The sequence below is a fragment of the Psammomys obesus genome, unplaced genomic scaffold (genome assembly GCF_907164565.1).
Source record: "Psammomys obesus unplaced genomic scaffold, mPsaObe1.curated_primary_1811, whole genome shotgun sequence".
Lineage (NCBI taxonomy): Eukaryota > Metazoa > Chordata > Mammalia > Rodentia > Muridae > Psammomys > Psammomys obesus.
The window spans coordinates 3,234,640-3,254,371 of record NW_026596091.1 but is presented as its reverse complement, the minus strand read 5'-3'; the positions used below and the strand labels follow the sequence as shown (position 1 = coordinate 3,254,371).

Genomic DNA, 19,732 nt, shown 5'->3' with positions numbered 1-19,732 from the left:
ATGTATGTATGTATGTATGTATGTATGTATGTATGTATGTATGTATGTATGTATCTGTGTGTGTGTGTCTATCTATGTATCTATCTTCTGAGGCAGGGTCTGACCAGGAAGCCTTGGCTAGCCTGGAACTCTCTATGTAGGCCAGGCTGGCCTTGGGCTCACAGAGATGAACCTGCCTCTGCCTCCCGAGTGGTGGAATGAAGACATGCACCGCCGCGACCACCCACTTCCAATTTTTTCTTTATTTTCAAACAGCGTCTCTGACCTGGCCCGGAGTTGGCAGGCAGGAGAGGCTCCCCCCGCCAGCCCAGGAGTCTGCCCGTCTCCTTCTCCCATACTGGGATTGCAAGCAGATATACTGAGCCTGACTTTTTAGTGCAGGCTTTGGGTATCAAATTCAGAGTCTCATTTTTGTTCCACAAGCGTTTTGCCAGTTGATCTATCTCCCAGCTCCTGCAGTAAGGATTTCTACCCCCACTTTGCTTCTTTTTGGTAATATCTTTCCCTTGGTATCATCTCCTGGAGGGAAGCTGGCAGATTTCAAGGGTTTAAACACCCTCCTGGCCCCAGTGCGGTGGCACATGTGGCCGTATTTTTTAAGCGGTGTTCTCTGTCTTGGCCTCTATGCCAGAAATACATCAGATAAGTGAGTGATTCAAGAGCTAATTCCCATCCTTGACTCACTTAGACACACAGAAAGGAAACTACAAGCCAGGCCACTGCTGTCTCCCTTTTCACATTCTGATCTTGTGGCTTGAGTGTCATCCTTCTGCCGGGATTGTTCAGCTGCCTTTTCAGAGGAGAGGCAGGCCCGCCATCCAGCAGATCTCTGAGCGTCTGCGGCTGCCCGCTCGTCTCCAGCAGGGCCGTGCTCCCCACGTCTGCATGGGATGCCTTGCTTAGGACTCACTGCAACCTTAGGGAGGAGCTACCTGTCTGTGTACTCATGTTAGTGTGCTAGGCTTCTGTAACGAATGAGCACAACTGGATGGCTCAAAGAAGCGGAAGCGTGTTCTCCCACATCCTGGAAAGCTGACATGCAAAGTCAAGGTGTAAGTTGTCTGGTCACCCTTCCCGCGCCTTTGGCTGTCTTCTCACGGCTCTCTCCCTGTGTGTGTGTCTGCCCTCTTCTCCTCTCATTAGGCACCAGTTATGTGACTTAAGGCACACCCTCATCTAATATGACCTCGTCTCTATGTAACTATAATTACATTAGCAAAAACCTATTTCCCAATAAAGCTACAGTTCGAGGTTCTGTAATATGAATTCGGCGTAGGGCACACTTCCATCCACAGCAACCATGTTTCCTGCCTTCCAGGATAGGGTACCCTGAGACAAAGGAGAAGAAAAAAGGCTGGGGGGCCCTCAGTGTCCCCCAAAGTGGTCTTGAGGAAAACAAAGGTGACAGTTCCTCTGATGCTCACAGGGGCCATGTGGCAGGAAAGGCGGTTGCTTCCAGCAAGAGACTAGCTGGCAGATGCAGCCTGCCCTGTCCAGCCAACTGTGCAAGGCCGAACACAGGGAGCCAACAGGTTTGGAGCTAATGGCCCAGCTTCAGTAGCTTCAGCAAAGGTGACCCAGATGACTTGTCATTGCCAAGAGCCGTTTGTCTGCAAGCGTGGGGGAACCCCAGAGGCAGACATCAACGTGTCCAAGTTGGAAAGTCAAACTTGGAGCACCAGACACCAGGAAGAAAGTATGCTGGCGCGTTATCTGCAGCCTGCAAAATATATTCACAGGCCTTCCAGGAAACTGCAGGGTGGGGTGAATTCCCCGGCAGTCAAGGCAGTAACTGCAAACCTAACTGCTCGAGGCTCGGAGACTTCGGCATGGTGGATGCGAGATGTGTGTTGTGGTGCTGTCTGCTTCATCTCATCAGAGGGGATATAAAGTGAATTTATAGGGGCTTTTCTAGGTCGGCTGCCAGCTCCGGCTCTTTGAACCACTTTTCCATAGAGCTTTGAGTTTCTCAAGTATAAAATTCTACCACTGTGGAGCTTCGGAGATAACTTACGGTTCAGTTTGGGATGCGGGCTGCTTTATGGTTGGCCTAAAGTAGCCAAGCCCTGGCACTGCTTTAGCACAGGCTGCCAGTTGTGTACCGAAAAGGCTTATAAAGAAAACTGAAGTCCCAGATTTCACAGCCTACCTCTAAGAATCTCAGTAAACTCAGCTGACATCTAGGATGACCTTTGATTAATATTTAGCCTTTAAGAAATGTTTTAGCTTGCTTTTAATAATTTAAGTTGTGTTTAAATTTTAAAGTCCCTTTTGATACTTCAGTTCCCTGAATAAGAAGGGCAATATCTAAATAATATAAACCCGATAGTTCAAATTTAGAAATGTTTTCCAGGACAAAAATACTGTTTGGTTAAAGCTCACTTGTTGGTATTGCTAGGTGGATCTTCTCAAATCAGTCAAAAATCTTGGAAAATGTTAATGCTCCAGGCTTATCCTGAGGACATTGCCGTGCTTCTTTTTGGAGATAGTCCTCCTGAGCTTTGAATTTACGCATAAATTACACTCGCTTTAAGTGTAGCGGTCTATGAACTGGGCCTTGCTGATAGAACTGCTCAGGCCCTCCCACCCCACAGCCCAGGTTAAGTTCTCCCTCATGCTAAAAAGAAATCCATGTCTGTCTGCTGTCACTCCTGGTCCCTAGGCCTGGCTTTGGGCAGACACAGATCCCCTTTCTATGGCTGTAGATTTACTTCTTTTGCACAGATACAGTCTCCAATACTTTTGAAACCATCCTTGGTTTTAAGTTGAAAGCTTGGTATTTTAGGCTATTTTGGAGTGACCTTTTGAAACCATTCTGTGGGTGACAGTCCCACGGGCCTGACGTCTTATGATCAGGGCTGGGCTTAGTCTGAGCGTGGCTCTCCCAGGTGACGACAGGACTCAAGTCACTGGCTGCCCAAGTCACACGTATTTCCACCCATGACCAGCCCCACCTGTCTGATCCTTGGTTCATCTTTCAGGCTCACAACAGTGAGGTGCTGAGGAGAGAGTGGACGGGCCCAGCCTGTTCTAAGGATCTGTTCTAGAGAGCCACTTGACTGTCCCCATTAGAACCTGAGAGGCCCTGGTTCTAGCCACAGCTCCTGGATCCCTTTCTCCATGCCTCCTCATTCCTTCCTAGCCCATTCTGGCTTCCATAACCACCAACCATAGACTCCGTGGCATCTAAACAACAGAAATGTATTTCTTCCAAGTTTAAGATCAAGGAAGGTGCTGGCAGATAGGAGCCTGCAGAATACCTGCTTCCTGTTTCATGGATTGTACATTTTGTGTGTCCTCCTGGAGTATAATGTCATTTTCATGCATTATTATGTCCTCTTCTTAAAGGCTCTGTCCCCATGGCTGAACCACCTCCCAGAAGTCCCACTAGCTTTCTGTAGAGAAGACTCAGGCGGCTACAAACGTCCTCCCATGGCACACCCCAGCAGTTAGGTGCCATCACACACTACTCTAAAGAGACTTTCTCTCAGCCCTGCACACCCTGTGCTACAGGAAAGTCATTTCACCAGCGGCCTCTCAGGGGCCTCCTTGTCCCCATGAGCTCGATTGAAGGCTTTAATGAGTGCTTTCTTTGTGCTTTTGCAAGTAGGTGCAGCTCCCCACTGGGTCATTTTACTGCAGAGGGACCAGAACCTTCAGGACGGGGAGAGGTGATTGCAGGAGCCGTTGGTTTTGCTGAATCCAGTCAGTGGCCATTCTTTCTCTGGCAGTGAACTTCTGAATGAGCCAGTCTGTTCTTCCACGCTGGGTGCTGGAGCCCCTTGGGAAGGCTTCCTGCTCAATGAACTCGCTGGTTCTGAGATGAATGCTATTGCTTGTCTTTCCCGTGATGCTAGGAATAGTAACTGAATTCTTAGATTTATATCTTGACCTTCAGCAGCTGAGAGCTGTATTCAGCAGCTCCTTCAGGGTGTTGGGAAGGAGTCTTTGCTTTATGAGCTTAAATACTAAAGGACACAGATATGGGACTGACTGTAAGAGAGTAGAATTTCCCCCAAATCTGTGCAGCCTGAGGAGGGGAGATAATGGGGTCCATGTAAGCACGGGGTTCATGTTTGCTAGACAGCTATGGAGTCTACTGGGTATATACCACAGTATGGAGAGTGTGCTCTCTCCTATTAATTTTTCTAGATGCTTTTGTTGTTTGCTTCCGGTCTTTCCCTAACTCCTGCATGTGTTTGTGTTTGTGTGTGTGCCTGTGTACACACACACGTGACTTGCGCAGGTGTGCATGGAAGCCAGAGGACAGCCTCGGGTGTCACCCTCAGAGCCCTGTCTGCACCCTTTGAGACAAGGCCTCTGACTGCCTGGAGGTCACTCCTTAGGTCGGGTTGTCTGGCCAATGAGCCTGGTCTCTGGATCACCGTCCCCCCTCCCCTGTGCTGATTACAGGAGTGCACCAGCAAGCCTGGCACTTTCATGTAGGTTCTGGGGAGCAAACTCAGGTCCCTAACCCTGCTCTTGCCTCCCTTGTCCTGTCTCAGCTCTGTTGACTGAGAAGGCTAAGGTAGCCATCTCGAAGGAGCGGGGTCTGCTAGCAGCCTCACTGACTTTGTTCTTGTTCTCTAACATGCGACTGCAGAATCAGCACGTTTCATTAAATCCCCTGAGAGCTTGGCTTCTGGTTTCACTTTTGCTCGTGTCATACATCTGTACTCAGAACGTCCCATGGTGGATTCACAGAGGGGCAGTGACAGCTGCTGTGGGGCCTGGATGAGCTCAGGATGGACTGTGCCGCCCTGGCCTGCTCCTCAGGCCATTCTGTCCAATCATTGGCCCTCTTTTATTCTCTGAGAACCAGCAAGCGTGGCAAGGTGGAGTTTAAGACCCCTCAGACTCTGAACAAGATAGATTCAAAGCACCAAAGATTCTTCATGCTGAGCTGTAAGCTCGCAGACACAGGTTCCTGGGACGTTTTCATTGTTGACGGGCTGGTACAGATGTGGGTTTTGTGAGGACTTACGTGCATGGGAACTGCTTAGGAGGGTGGGATCCATTCGGATATTTGTGTAGACTGTCAGCTGGTCATTCTATCAGTCTCTTGAAAATTGATAAATTGACAAATTAAATGTGTGTGTGCGTGTGTGTGTATGTGTGCATGTATGATCATGTGTGCATGATCAAAGGACAGATTGCAGGAGTTGGTCTTCTCCTTCTGCTGTGTGGAGTCCCAGGCATCAAACTCCCATCGTCAGGCTCGGTGGCAGGTGCCATTACTCACTGAGCCCCAAAGTCTGAAATCCAAAAATCTAAGTTGTGAAACATTTGGAGCACTGTGATGCCCTGAAGGACTTCGTGTTCCGACACTCACAGGCCTTCTACACAGGCCAGGCTTGTTGTCACACTTAGAAAGAGCACACAGGCCTCTTTGGCTTTTGTAGCCTGGGGTGCCAAAGTCAGTTCACATGGCCGCCATGAAGTCACAGGTAAAGGACCTGAGCTGCAGGCCTCACACCATCCCAGCTCCTTAAAGACCTTGTTTTAGAAAAATAAACCAATTAAATAATACTGCCTCCTGTAAAAGCTGGCTCCTAATGATTCCGTGGTGGGGTGTTCAGTGTGGCGGGTCCCGGTGAGCTTGTCTGCTGCCGTGGGGGGACTTCAGTCCTGCACAGCATGGCTGTAGTTTCAGACATTTTATGGAAGTTCTCTCCACTCCAGGCACTGCTACGCCACTGCACAGAAGGACCTGCGTGCCCTCAGCAGTTCCCTCCTTTTGGGTGGAAATGAAAAATGAAGTAATAAATTAAAGAAAAACACAAAGAATTCTCCCTCACTTTCCTGGGCAGCCGTGGAGGAACAAAGAACCAGTGTTTTTGTTTTCCCCCCTCTGGACAGCCTCATCAAATTCTAATGGCTTTTATGGGTTGACTTCTGCTCAAAGATCCCTCCTCCCATGGGAAGGCCACTGGGCTTATAGGATCTGTGCAGAGCTTGTTTTGGGGCCCCAGGCTCCAGGGCAGGGATCCCCAAACTCCAGCCTCAGGGTCAAACCCTGCCTACTGCCTGTTTTTGTTAAGCCATTAAACCAAAACAACAAAGGAAGCATATTCCCTAACACCGGAAGATGCTGTGAGCGCCAGATTCCTGTGTATAAATGGAACTTGCTGGCATGCGCCATTGCCACTCTTGCTCTTCTGTCTCTTGTTATCTCACCCAAATGATGACACAGAGCTAAGTGCCACTTGTCCTTTCCCGAAAATGCTTGCCAGCACTCCTCCAGCTAGGAAGGTGAGGAAAAGGGGCCAGGACACATGGCCTCTTCTCCCCAGAATGATGCTTTCCTTTAGGGTCTCTTCAAGGATCAAAGGGTAAAGTCAAGGGAGAGGGTTGGTTCACCTGCTGCTTATGAAGATTAATCTTCATGCTTGTGTGTGTGTTCATGTGTGTACACATGAAGGGGAGTGGTTGTGTGTGTGTGTGGAGGGGAGGTGGTTCATGTGTGTGTGAGTGAGTGCACATGTTTATGTACTTGTGTGTGCATGTATGTATGTATATACGTGCATATGCATGTATGAGCATGTGTAGAGGCCAGAGACTGACGTCTAGTGTGTTCTATCAGGTGACACCTTATTTTTTGAGGCCAGGTCTCAGTCAGTCTGGAGCTCAGCACTTCAGGAAGGGGAGCTGGCCAGTGATTGTCAGGGGTCTCACGTCTTCTTCCCCAGGGCCAGGGGGTACCCAGCTATGGACATATGCCACTGCACCTGTATTTAATATGGGTTCAGGATCTAAAGTCGGGCCTCAGGCTTCCATGGTCATCACCTTGCCAAGTGAACCATCTTCCAAGCCCGGTGTCTTCACCTCTGAGCTCAGGCTGACATCTGGACAGCAGCCCTTCCCCCAGCCCTCTCAGTCTTTTATCTTGGCTGAAGAGTGGCCAAGTCACTCTCAGCCCACTCACTGGTTCAGGGAGAGTCTTTCCATCTTTCCAGCATCAGTCAGGCAACACTGATCATAGATGGCTATTCGCAAATCTAGTGTGTTATGTAGAATGGCTTCAGGAACCTCTGCCTTGGCTGCTGGCCAGGCATTAAGGAGGCTGCATTGTAACTCATTCAGTCTTCGCAAGCAACCCAGAGAGACTCTCTTTCAGCTCTCTTATACAGGCAAGGAAACAGAGAGGCGATGGGTGATGCCTAAGGGCACACAGCTGGCACGTGGCTAGAGGCACATTCAAGCCCAGCCTGTCTGTGCAGGGAGTGAGGGAGTGTGCGCGTGGCCACGACCACACACCAGCGTGTCCCCTCGACTCCCCTCTGGGAGGCTGTGCTCTTCTTGTTCCCTTAATCCTGGCTGCAGTGATGCTCCCTGATGGGCTGTTGATGTTTGCACAAGGCCCATTTCATCTGTTCTTCTCCCACCCCACCTGCCCCCCTTGTCTCCTTCCTTCCTTCCTTCCTTCTCTCTTTTCCTCTCTCCTCTCTTCTGGGTGTAGTTAGTGTTAGTGTGTGGATGCAGGGTGTTTTGTGGATGGGAAAAATGAAAGAAAGAGTTCTAGAACCACAGACTGTCATCCTTTCCACCTCCAGTTGATAATGTAGCAAAAATGCAAACTGTGGAAGACACAGGAGAGACTGGGGAGAGTGGCCTTGACTTACCTTGGAAATGATTCACCCCGTTTTCAGATGCCCAGGTTGCGGGGCCCTGGAGGAGGAGGTGTCGTCTGAAGGTCTTGCCTGCACACTGCATGCTAGGGACAGGCAGAACAGAACCCTGTGAGACCAGGATGGAAGTGAAAGCTGCAAGCATAGTGACACCTTTGCCACATCACAGAGCTGCCACAGCAGGATGAGCCTGGGTCTTTCGTGTCACTGCTGTAAGCGCACACGCTGCCAGCACCACAGTTCCCTAAAACATAGTGCACCCAATCAAGTACAGGATGTGACGTCAGACCATGTGTGTAGCCGTGCTGCTGGTTTGTATTTCCTTCACTGGTTTTTATCATTACTCTGAAATGTGTTTCTTCCTGTGAAGATGCTGTCATGGCTAGTCTTCATTGTCACCCCATCATACCCAGAACAAGGAAACCTCGATTGAGAAGTTGCTTCCATCAGACTGGCATGCAGATAGGGCATGTAGATTGCCAATTGACAGCAGAGGGCCCAGCTTACTGTGTGTGGACGGGGCCACCCCTGAGCAGAGCAGCTGGTCCTGGGTGGTCTCAGAAAGGAGCTGAGTGAGGCATGAGGAACAGAGTCAGAAGTGTCCCTTCCCGATTCTACATCTCTGTAAGCTGTTAAAGTGAAATGAACCCTTTCCTTTCTAAGTCGTTCTTGGTTCTGGCATTTATCACAGTGACAGCGAGCTAGGACCTAGGCTCACAGTGACAGTCTTCTGTGTCCTGCCTCAACAGCCTCATCACCAGGCCTCTGTGAACAACAGCCTTCTCAGGGTGTGTAACTGTGTCACCTAATTACTCAGTCCTCAGACCACAGCCCTGTTGCTAGGTGGTGTGAGACTCGGCAGTCACACTTGTTTCCCAGAGCACTCTGACGGCGTCTGGAAGGGGCTGCATTTCAGTGAGCTTTGAGCAACTGTCTTTTTTACCTGTGTGCGATGAAGAGACTTTTTAGTGGGTTCGGCAACACCGGGGTGTGGATATCTGAATGTTGGGGGCAGAATGGAGCAGGGCTGTTGCAGCCAGGGAGGACAGTGGACTCTTTGCCAGAAGCTAGTTTTTCTTCCTTTGCACCCTGCTTGCTTCTTCCTCCCTCCCAGATGCCTTCTCTTCGAACCTTTGAAGCTGTTTTCTGACGAGCTTCACTTTCTCTTCTCAGTCATGCGGAGGAACCCCTTCGGTGTGGACATCTGCTGTCGGAAGGGATCACGAAGTCCCCTGCAGGAGCTCTACAACCCCATCCAGGTAGGACCCAGGACTGCGGTGCTCACAGTGTGTTCTGGGGACTCGAAGTGCCCTCCACCGCCTGACATTCTGCCTTTGCTGATTGCCTCCGTGTTCCGCATCCTTAATCCGAATCACCCCCAGACCTAGCCCCTTTGAGCAGCAACATGGCACCACAAGTGGAAAATTCCATACCTGACCTTATGCGACAGGTCACATATGCAGGCAAAATGCAGATACACCGAAATACTGTTCAAGTTATTTATCTCAGGTTCTCTGTATGTAAAATACAATATAAGTGAATCTCACGCTTGGACTTGGGTCCTCTCCCAACATACCTCATTATGTATGTACCAATACTCTAAACATCTGGGGTGGGGGAGACCCCAAATATAACCCACTTCTTGTCTCGGGTAGGAACATTTTGGAAGCTGCAGGGAAAGCAGTTCAGAGAAGTGCTGGGGATTTGTGCATGTTTGACCTTCCCAGGGTTTGGTTCTCTGAGGTCATGTTGCTCTAGATCTTAGCAATGGGACTTTGAAGTTCAAGAGCCAGCAAGGTCGTGCAGCCCCAGCTGGCATGCTCTTGGATAAACTCCACCTGGGATTACCAAGAGCCAGTGATGGCCTGCACGCTGCACCTCACTGCAGAAGACCCCGGGGTCGGGGTGCGGGGTAAAGTGGCTGTCACTGTCTTTCTGGCTCATTAGTTTAACAAGGTGGCAAGCATAGCGTCAGTGGTGCTGAGGAGAACAGAAAGCTGGAGGTGAGGATCTGTCGGGAGCTGGTCACCATAGCAATAGCCTCGGGTCATGTGAGTCCTCGTGTGGAGAGCCTTGGGCCGGTCCTTCTGCCGGAATGTTCATTAGTTGATTGTTGCTGGTGACTGAGCCACTAAGCCACCGCCAACTGACTTGGCACAACTGCCGAGAAATGAGTTCATGTTGTAGAGTGATGGCTTGGTCATGATCTCGGGCTCTGTCCTCTGCTCAGTTCTCAGTCTCGTATTTCCGTGGACTGCGGTACCTGGTGGGAGAAGATAATGATGCTTGCATCTCAGCAAGGACAATTCTTAGAGTCATTGTAAAGGCATGAACCTAAGAACCTCTTTGTTCAACTTTCTCTAGCCTATCACCTGTGCCTCCTTCTTGGGGGAGGGGGAGGACTAGAGCCTGTTCAGGGATGCAACTTCTCTCTCTTGGGGTTCTAGGTGTGACTTAGACAGAGCAAACAGGTGACTGCAAACCCAATGTCTTCTGAGGCTTCCTCTGCTGGCCTTTGCAGACAATCAATGGGGAGCTGATACTTGGGATTCCTTTGCGCCCCAGTGACCTAGCCATTGTGAGTATAGGCTTCCTAGTCTGTCTACTCTGCCATTTTCATGAGGTGATCAAATCAGGCTTTGGCCACACATAGGATTTCTGGTACGTTCTATTGAGAGCCACCCAGGCTACTTTGTCAGAAACCAGCTCCTGTCTCTGTGAACTCCTCGTGTTGCTGAACGGCACAGCATGTGTGGTTAGGGTCACTTCTCTCACAGCTGACCCTCTGGCCAGAAAGCCCACGGAGCACAGCTTGCCTACCAGGTCTGTCCGCTGCCCAACACTGGGCCTGCTTGATATCAGGGTCTCCAAATATCTGTGAGCTTTGGAAGAGTGAAAGGTTCAGGTTCCCACTTCCCACGTATCTAGCTGTGCAAGCTGGAAGCCGTGACAAGTCCTCACTCCTCACTAGGTACTAGTTTCCTATCTGAACATCCCTGTGGCATGCCAGGAGGATAACTCTGTGATCTGTCACTTTCCTCAGCTTTCATGACAGACTTGGTGTCAAAGTCTGGTAACATCGTTTTCTAGCTATGTGGCTTTGAACAGGCTACATGACTCCTCTGAGGCTGCTATCCCACTTATATAATACGCTGGGGCTGATACTAATGACTGGGTTCAAGAGGCCATACAGTGACCTTCCATGCTGGCTGCTGGCTGTGCAGGGCCCTGTAGAGTGTCTTGGCAGACCAGTCAGAGGAGAGGTGACCATCCCATCTAGTGTCACCCCTTCCTCACAGTGGTCGTGAGTGTTGTGCTAGTGGGAGGCACAGTTAGCCCGGACTAAACCTTGGGAAGGCTGGCATCCCAGGGTAGGGCGTTGGTAGGTGAGTCACTGTCCTCAGGGATGTCCTGGGCACATTGTCTCCAGCTTATTCGGCCAAACATTGTTTTAAGAGATGTTTTCTGGGGGTGTAGTCTAGAGATTTTTTTCCTGACTCTAGCTTCCTTTACAGGTGGCAGTTATGTCCCCTTCCCACACAGCCTTAAGGAGGGCTTGTTTGGGGGGAAGCAACTCTGGTTAGTGGTGGGCTGCTGGGTGAAAAGAAGGGGACAAACACTTTGAGGAGCACTGACAGCGCCACCGTCCTGAGTCATCGCAGGGTTTACACTGGCCTGTGCTCCCCATGCACATTCTCGTGTTTTCCTACCAGCTAAGCGGAGCTGGAAGGATCTGGCCACCGAGGCAGGCAGCAAACTCTTTGCTCTCGCTAACAGAACTGCTCCCAGAAATGGTGTTTGCAGCTTGTTTTGTTTTGTTTTGCTAGTTGTCGATCTGGGCTTAATATAGGGTGGTAAAAACAGAGACTGTTTTATATGACAGGAAACTTAGCCTATGGCAAGAGGGCACCAACTTAGTTACCTTAGACACATACCCTAATCCAGGTGCTTTCTGGATCTTGGATTCATCTCACTGGACCTGCATGGTGAGCTCTGGACTCGATAGTTCCCCATTTATGGATAAAGTACTGAAGATAATAATTGTACATGATTTATTCAAGGTAGCTAGTAGGAAGCAGTGAGGATCCAACTACAGAAGGGACCCCTCCTACCAATCTGGGTCAACTGTACTCACAGTTACTAGTGACTGCTACTAGTTACTATTACCATGGAAACCCCCTCCGTGGGAACAACCTCCTCCCCCAAGCAGCTGTATAACCAACAAGGTTTTCATTGGGTAAAGACCCAAACCAGTGCTGGGACAGTTGGCTTATTCTGCCGTCAGCATCCAGGCCTTTCTTATTTTAGTGCGCTGAAAACCCCAAACTATTCAAAGGACAATTGGTTAAGAAAAAAAGAAAGAAAAAAAAAAACCCAAAAATTTGCAGCTGATATTCTTAGCAAAATAGCACTGTAATGTCTTATAATTTTCCTGGTTCTCTGCTGTCTCCCTGGCCCCAAAATAAAACATAATTGCTGATCAGATCAGCTGGCGCCGAGTCACCAAAAGTTCAGGAGTTGCCAACCACATGCTTGTGGGCCGAGCCATCTGCAGGCCGCCCCGGCTCAGCGCCGACCCACAAGGCAGGGTGCCACTCTCGGCTGGGTGAGAGGGTGTAATTGTCCCTGAATGTCAGCAAGGCTGAGACAGCTTGTCCTCCTGTCTTCCCACCTCCTTGGCCCCTTACGGGTTCCCTGAAGTCTTCGCAGTGTCATTCACGAGGTTGGTCCTGCCCGGCTACAGCTTTCTTTAGCGTGTGTCTGCCCTGTTATTAAAGTATTCTGAGGGGAAGGATGCATGGCTCAGTACTGCCCATGAACTTGCAAGTGGCACAGCCGGGTTTGCACAGGGCTTCGTGGGGTCCCTGGGGCCTGGTGTTCAGGGATCTGGTAGTGTTCTTGGTGAACTCTGATAGAGGAAGAGAAGGTAACGTGATCCTAAATGTGAATTTGGCTGAAGCTCTGAGGTCCCACCACCTCGGTTATGGGACAATCTCTTAAGCTAACGTGAACTTTTGTCTCCTCTAGGGTGACACAGGATTAAGGATGGAGTGAAAAAAGGAAGGGGAGAAGGGGGAGGAAAAAGGAAGAAGAAAGGAGAGAGTTACTGTTCACTAACCATGTGATTACACGTCTGTGACTATTCTGGATGGTTTCTAAACTCGTATCATTGATCTTGCTGTTGTCCTGTTGGAGATGAAACCTAAGGCCCCCACGCATACTGAGCAGCCATTTTTTCCTACCAGTGAGCCACACCCAACCCTTCACTGAACCTTTACAACCCACACCCCCAGATGAAGCTCTCTGATAACTCGATTTTCTCTGAAGGTAACTGAGTTTCTGAGAGGTTGAAGAGCATGCCAAGGTCACATACTACTAATGACAGAACTGGGTCTTTCTCATCTGCCCAGCCTGTAGCAGGAAGGGGTCTTAGCACTTCCTCTCCTCCAGGTAGAAAAGAGCCTCCAGAAGGATCTGTTTCCTCATGTCAGGTGAGGCATGGGCCCACTCTGGGCTTGGCTCCTGGGGCGGAGGTAGAAAGCTGTCAGTGGCAGGAGCAGAGGCCACGGAGCGGTGTGGAGCACGCAGTAGATGCCCTGTGAGCAGTGGCAGCTGGCAGTTTTCTTCCTGTCAGAGTCTGTCTCCGGCTGGGAGCAAGGCTTTGTCCTGGCTGGAGCTAGGTTAAGCAGAAGTCCTCTCCAAGATCTCTTCTGTTGGACAGTGGTTCTCGCTCCTTCGAGGTGTCTGTCCAATTGATGGAAGCTGCCATAGTCCAGGCCTGGAGCGAGCTGGTGGATACATTTCTTACTCTGTCCTGGGTAGCATCTTGCTGGCTCCACAGGTTCTTAAAGAATAAACGAAGAGAAGAGAGACAGCTGGAAAATACTCTCACAGCATGAAAAGGAAGAGCGATGTATTGTAAGAGCACCCCGCCCCCATCCTGTGCACAGTGGGGATTCCAGGAGAAGGAGGTAGCCCCTGAGTCAGGCCTTTGAAGATGCGTAAGATGTTGGAGAGAACAGCAATTGCAGATGACAAGAACAAACCGCAGGGTGGGGGCCACCATTCACATTTAGGGAAGGAGAATGGCCTGGAGTCAGGAGGTGCTGGGGCCTGGTAGGAAGGGAAAGTGGAGCAGACTGGATAGTATTCCTCATCTAGAGAGAGTGGTAGTCAAGGTAGGTGGACAGCAGGTTCCCGGAGAAGCTCACCTCAGGAAGCATCTGTACCTCTGACTCAGCTGCTTCTCAAATGGTATGGCTTCTCTAAAGCAAGAGCCCCCAACTTTTGGGCTCAACACCACTGTCTGTCAAGTTGATAGTATTGTGTTTAACCAGTGGCTCTGAACTCTGGTCACACATGAGATTCACTTAGAGACGTGAAGAAGTGCCCAGAGCCTAGGCCTTTCCCCTAGTGGCTTATTTTATCCAGTGTAGGCCTTTGCCAGTGTGCCACTATGTCCCAAGGCTTCTGAGAGTATCGTTCTGGACTTCAGAGTTCAGAAGCACTGGGCTGAAGGGCCCTTCAGAGCTGTCTCTTGCAGACACATTTTGTATAACACAAGCCATTATATGCCTTGTTTTAGTGATTCTCTCAGATCTGAAGTCTTTCCCTATGAAGGCAGTGTTTTCTTCAGGATAGGAGGGTCTCTGCTTTCTGCAGCCACCCCAGAAGCTGCACCCCAGATAACAGAAAGGAACAAAGTCCCCCCGAAAGGATACCCGAGTCTCTCCTGTGAGAAGAGGGGAAGAACCTACGGCTCCAGGTCAGGCCGCAGGGATCAGTTGCACCTTCCAAATAATCGAGAAGTGCGAAGGCTGTCTGCTTCCACAGTTGTTTGGGAAGAATGTAGGGAGTGATACCCACCAGGGGAAGGCCAGAAAGGGCAGCTGTTGTTCAGCCCTAACCCTGCTGCATTGATCCCTTCATTACCAACCACCTGGTAAGTGAGCAGCCTGCCTCATTATCTTGCTTTGACCCAACAGCTGTCTACTAGCCAAAGTGGGATTGATTTAGTTGAAGACTGGCTCCTTCTGCAGGACTGTTACCGATAGTTGGCCCAGCAGAACGGCAGCTGGCTGGCAAAGATGAAACATTACATTAACCTGCCCCTACTTATAGCACTCTCTGGAGTGCTGCATTATTCATGGCAAATGACATTAGGCCAGCGAGGATCCCTGGAAGCCCAGGACAGTGGGCTGCCCTTTTTTTTTAATTATTTTTATTTTTGGCCATCGCTAGCAGCTCCATTAAACTTGAGCAGAAAGCTACCCTGGTCAGATTTCCAATCAAGCTAGGACAGGTGGAGACCCAGAGTGAGATGCAATTCAGGTCATAGGAGAGGACTGGATTCTTGAAGGAAGTGAGAGGTCTAACCCAGGTTTATGACCTGGGGCCATTACCCATCGTCCCCAGACCTGCGCTTCCTCATCTGAGAGAATTAGGAAGCTACAAGTTTGTGAGAGTCACAGACATCAAGTACCAAAGGTTGAGTAAAGAAATGGCCCATTCAGTTAGGCGCTTTCATCAAAGCAGGGGGCTCTGGGTTCTGCTGCCAGTACTCACACCAAAGGTAGGGCATGTCAGTGCACACCTGGAATCCCAGAACTCAGGGTGCACAGACAGGGAAATCTCAGGGGCTTGCTGGCTCTGAGGGCACCATCAAGGTCAAACTTAGTTGATTATTGGTTGTCAGGACAAAGTTAGGAGTCAAGCTAAGAGCCAGCATCTCTACTTACTGAGAACACAGTCTGTTTTTTATGTCGTATCTCAGGCTCTGTGTGAGCTAGGTATATTCACTCACAAGGCTGTGAGTGTCTCCGTGTACATGGGCAGCGTGTGTACAGATGTGTCCTCTGCACACGGGTTCTAGACACTGATTGGACACAGTCGCATGGTTTGAAAGGCTCCTGTGCTTATGTCTGCCACAAGCTCCTTCATAATTCTCTGAGCACCTTGGGGATGGGGGAGTTAAGCCCCTCTCTTTGGGGGTGGTGAGTTAGCCTGTGAGCTCATGGCTAACTATGGCTGCTGCTCTGTTCCAGACACAGAAAATTCAGGAGTGCCCCCTCTTTGACTCAATACATGGAAATATGAAGAGGAAGTGCTTGGAACTGATGGGTTTTTTTTCTGTGTCGGTTCTGTGCGAACAGAATCCTGCACATTTCCAGTGGGAGAAGAAGTGGGTGACAGAATGACCTCAGCAATTGCCAAATGGTAACACAGCTGGACAAGCTGCCATTTACCGAAAGTTGTTTCCCGAATTACCCTCAATTAGGAGAGGCCTCTTCATAATTTGATTTTTTTTTTCTGTAAATTGCACAAACTCAAGCAGCTTCTCAGCCAATTGGAATATGACCTTGTCAGATGGAGAGAAGTGTGCCAGAGCCTGGATTGTTGTCAAGCCCTGTGGGCGCTCCTCTGCAGGGAGGAGGGGTAGGAGGGGATTGGAGGGGGGAGGGAGTGGGGGTGGGGTCTCCTCCTCCGAGGACACATGCTTGTCACTGTAGATCTCAGGCAAATGGCTAAGCATTTTTCAACAGTAGAGACTTCGATTGTTAAACAGGAATTAAAACAAGAAAAAGCAAAGGTTTTGGCTTTTTCAAAATTAGTTCTAGGCGTGTGGCAGACTGCTGCTTGTTGTTCTGTTATCGCTGTTGTTCGTTCAGGAGGGCCCTCCTCTGGGAAGTGTTCCTTCCCTCATTCCTTCCTCTGGAAAGTTTCTGCTAGCCACTGAGAGGGACAAGGTGAACAGGTGAAATGAGTTTTAATAAGGAATTTTACCCAACCCAGCGCACTCAAAATATCATTTCTACTGGCATTGCTCTCGTTCCCATACACTGCCTGGAGTATGGGGTTGGAGACATGTCTGGCCTTGTTCAGCCTCCGGCGACCACATTGGACAATGTGGCCATTAAAGTGACCCTCACCACCACTGCTTCCTGGTGTGTCGCTGTTCTTTAGGTAAGGAGCCCTCTAGAGGGTTGGGACTATGGCCTGGGAGCCTGGGAACCAGGCACAGGCAGAGACTGGATTACTTACCTTTCTCACTTACTCTACGAATGATTCAAGAGACACAGCCTGCCATGGCACCAAAGGCAAGGCGGCTGGAGTTGCCGCTGGCTGGAGTTGCCGCTGGCTGGAGTTGCCGCTGGCTTACTACATGTGGGTGTTGTTCTGCCCAGTTCACGAACCCCAAAAGACCAGGAATAAACAGACTCCGCTGTAAATACATGAGGTTCTTTTTATTGTAAATCATTACAAGCTGCAGCTTGGGCCCACACCCTCCACTGCTTTAGCGCCCCGTGCCCAGGTTAATTGGGTGATTTAAAGATTCTGGTCCATTCCAGCATGCCCAAGGCAGGGGCGATTCCTGCCTGGCAAGCATCTATTGGTCAAAATGCTACATTTTGAATTGATTGGCTATAGGAAGTTCCCCAGACCATAATGACCTGGTGTCCCTCCCTAGGGGGATGGGCCAGTTTCTTAGCAACTGTATCTCTAGTGGGTGGAGAAAGAATGCAGTAAGGCGGTCCTTCCCCTCAGGGCATTACTGGACTTCTCCACCCACCTAGCTCAGGCCTTAATTAATAAGAGCTGCTAATTTTTAATCTTTTGGTCTCTTAGTGTCAGACAGAAAGCAAGGGTAGTTTGGCAGGAAACTGTGCCAGGCTGTGCCCCCCCCCCCCCAGACCTGTCTTCTAGCAAACCACTCACTTTCTCTGACTAGGCCCTCCTGAAGCTTCCACAGACCCTCTTCCCCACATGGTACCATCATCTCGGGTCCAAGTGCTCAAACGCAGGAGTCTGTTGCAGGGCGTTTCACATTCAAAAACCTAACATGACATATTGAGGTTGAAACCGCAACTTTCTCCTGTGAGTTCAACATGACTTCACTCCCCAGAGCCAGAGACAGGCAGGTATCACCGTGGAGGCGCTCCTGGGTGTCACAGTTAGGGTTACTATTGCTGTGAAGAGGCACCACAACCAAAAAATCTTGACAGAGAAAGGATTTGTTCAGCATATGCTTCCACATCACAGTTCATCACCAGAGGAAGTCAGGACGGAACTCAGGCAGGGCAGGAACCTGAGGCAGGAGCTGAGGCAGAGGCCATAGATGGGTGCTGCTTCCTGGCTTGCTCCTCATGGTTTGTTCAGCTTGCTTTCCTAAAGAACCCAAGAGCCACCAGGCCTGGAACAAAACCACCCACAATGGGCTGGGCCCTCCTCCAATCACAAATTAAAAGAATGTCCTACAGTCTTGCTGATAGCTGGATCTTAGAGAAGCATTTCCCTCTTCTCTGATGAATCTAGCTTGAGTGAAGTTGACATAAAATTAGCCAGGACTGTGGGGTTCAGGGAAAAAGGGTCCCTTTCCACTCCAGCCTGGAGCACAGACTACAGAGGGCTGGTACCTGGTGTGGCAGCCTCCCCCTTCCCACCCTGTGATACATCAGCTCTCCAGAAGCACAGTGGAAATGAAGGAGGTAGAACTGGGAGCCCTAAGTCATGAGTTCAGGTTCTGCCCTTCCACTGACTGCCAGGGCCACCTTATAGGAGAAACTCGGTATTTTTGGGGCTTTGATTTCCTCATCTGGAAACTAGGAACAACTTACTTAATGTCCGCTAACAATGCTGTCACCCAACAGTTAAGACTCAGGGTTCTTAAAGCCAGATACCCTATGGGAACTTAGGGCACTCCTACTCTCCCTGTGCCCCAGTTTCTTAATCTCTAAAATGGGGATACTGAAGGCTTCTAGATCTTTAGGTTGTTACAAAATGAAATGAGCTGATTTATATGAAGTCCCCCGAACAATGACATGATGACAAACAGCCAAGTTTATCAGCCAGTATTTTTTCTTAACCTTAATGCTTTTATTCTTAAATCTCCCCTAGGTCCTGATGGGTGGATTTGGGGGAATGGGAGCAGTGAGTGCATCCTTTGCCTGTGACTACAGTCCCCTTCCTGGCTTGGCCGGCTCTCCCACAGACTCACACAGGCTCTTTGTGAGCCAGGCCAAGCACTCCCAAGCCAACGTGTCTGACTCAGGCGCGTTGCAGGAAGCTAGCGCTTCTATGGGTTTGGAACATTCTTCTTCATTTCTTAAAGTACAAAAATAAAAACGTTGGGCAGCTGTTTTCAGATGTTCCTTTTTTGAGCCTTCCCAGCCTAGACATAGCAACTGTGTGTAAGTAACTTCACCTCACGCTGGTGCTCCTTGCCCGCAGGGGTCTATTTCAGTCACTGAACTGGTTCTTCAGATCTCAGTGGAGGTGGTTTGGTGGCCATCTCTCATCCACGTGCTGAAGCCCCACCAAGTAGTGGTTCTCGAAGAGGAATGCAGCCGGCAGTGGGCCCTTCCCCTAATTAGCAGGAGGCACAGGCCAGCTAGAGCCAGCACAGGCAGGCAGGGGTGGGGCAGGCCTCGAGCTGCCCATTCAGAGACGATCCGAGGCACTAGTTAGTAGTAGACTCACTGGGTTTCTGTTGGTGAAAGTACTGGCTCTATAGCCCAGCACAGATGCCAGCTGAGGGAATGGGAGGAGAGGGGGGTGGAATTAACTCATCCAGAAAGTGCACAAAGCCCTGGGTTTGATCCCAAGAGTGGTGGCACAGAATTGTGATCCCAGAACTTGTGATGTGAAAGCTAAGGGATCAGAGACTCAGTTCTCCTTACTGAATTGGAGGCCAGCCTAGGCTGCACGAGACCCTGTAACCTGTCAGTGACAAACAGGGTCTGGGAGATGGCTTGGTTAGTTAGTGCTTGGTGCGACTTGAATTCAGATTCCCAGCACACAACTTAAGGAAAAAAAAAAGCTGGTATTTGGCCTGGTGTTTGGGGTGCCCTGCATTGTAATCCCAGCCCTGGGGAGATGGGCACAGGAGGGCCCCTACAGCTCACTGACCATAGTCTCACGGGCTCTGTGAGCTTCAGGCTCCCGGGAATCCTGTCTCAAAATAAATAAGTGAGCAAATAAATAAATAAGGCAGACAACAGCAGAGAAGGTACCTGAAAGCACCAACGGCCTCCACATGCACACACAAACAGCCACACTTGTGTGCACACACACACAAACAGCCACACCTGTGTGCACCCACCCAC

The 19,732-nt window shown here is 49.9% G+C and overlaps 1 protein-coding gene across 2 annotated transcripts in view; it reads left to right on the top strand.

Annotated features, from left to right (window-relative positions):
* The window catches only part of Chst11 (carbohydrate sulfotransferase 11), a 206,017-nt gene that overhangs the window by 96,353 nt on the left and 89,932 nt on the right, over positions 1 to 19,732 (top strand). For both annotated transcript variants that reach the window (XM_055627933.1, XM_055627932.1), the window contains exon 2: positions 8,802 to 8,887. In XM_055627933.1, coding sequence (XP_055483908.1) covers positions 8,802 to 8,887 — 86 coding nt within the window. The remainder of the gene's footprint in view (positions 1 to 8,801; positions 8,888 to 19,732) is intronic.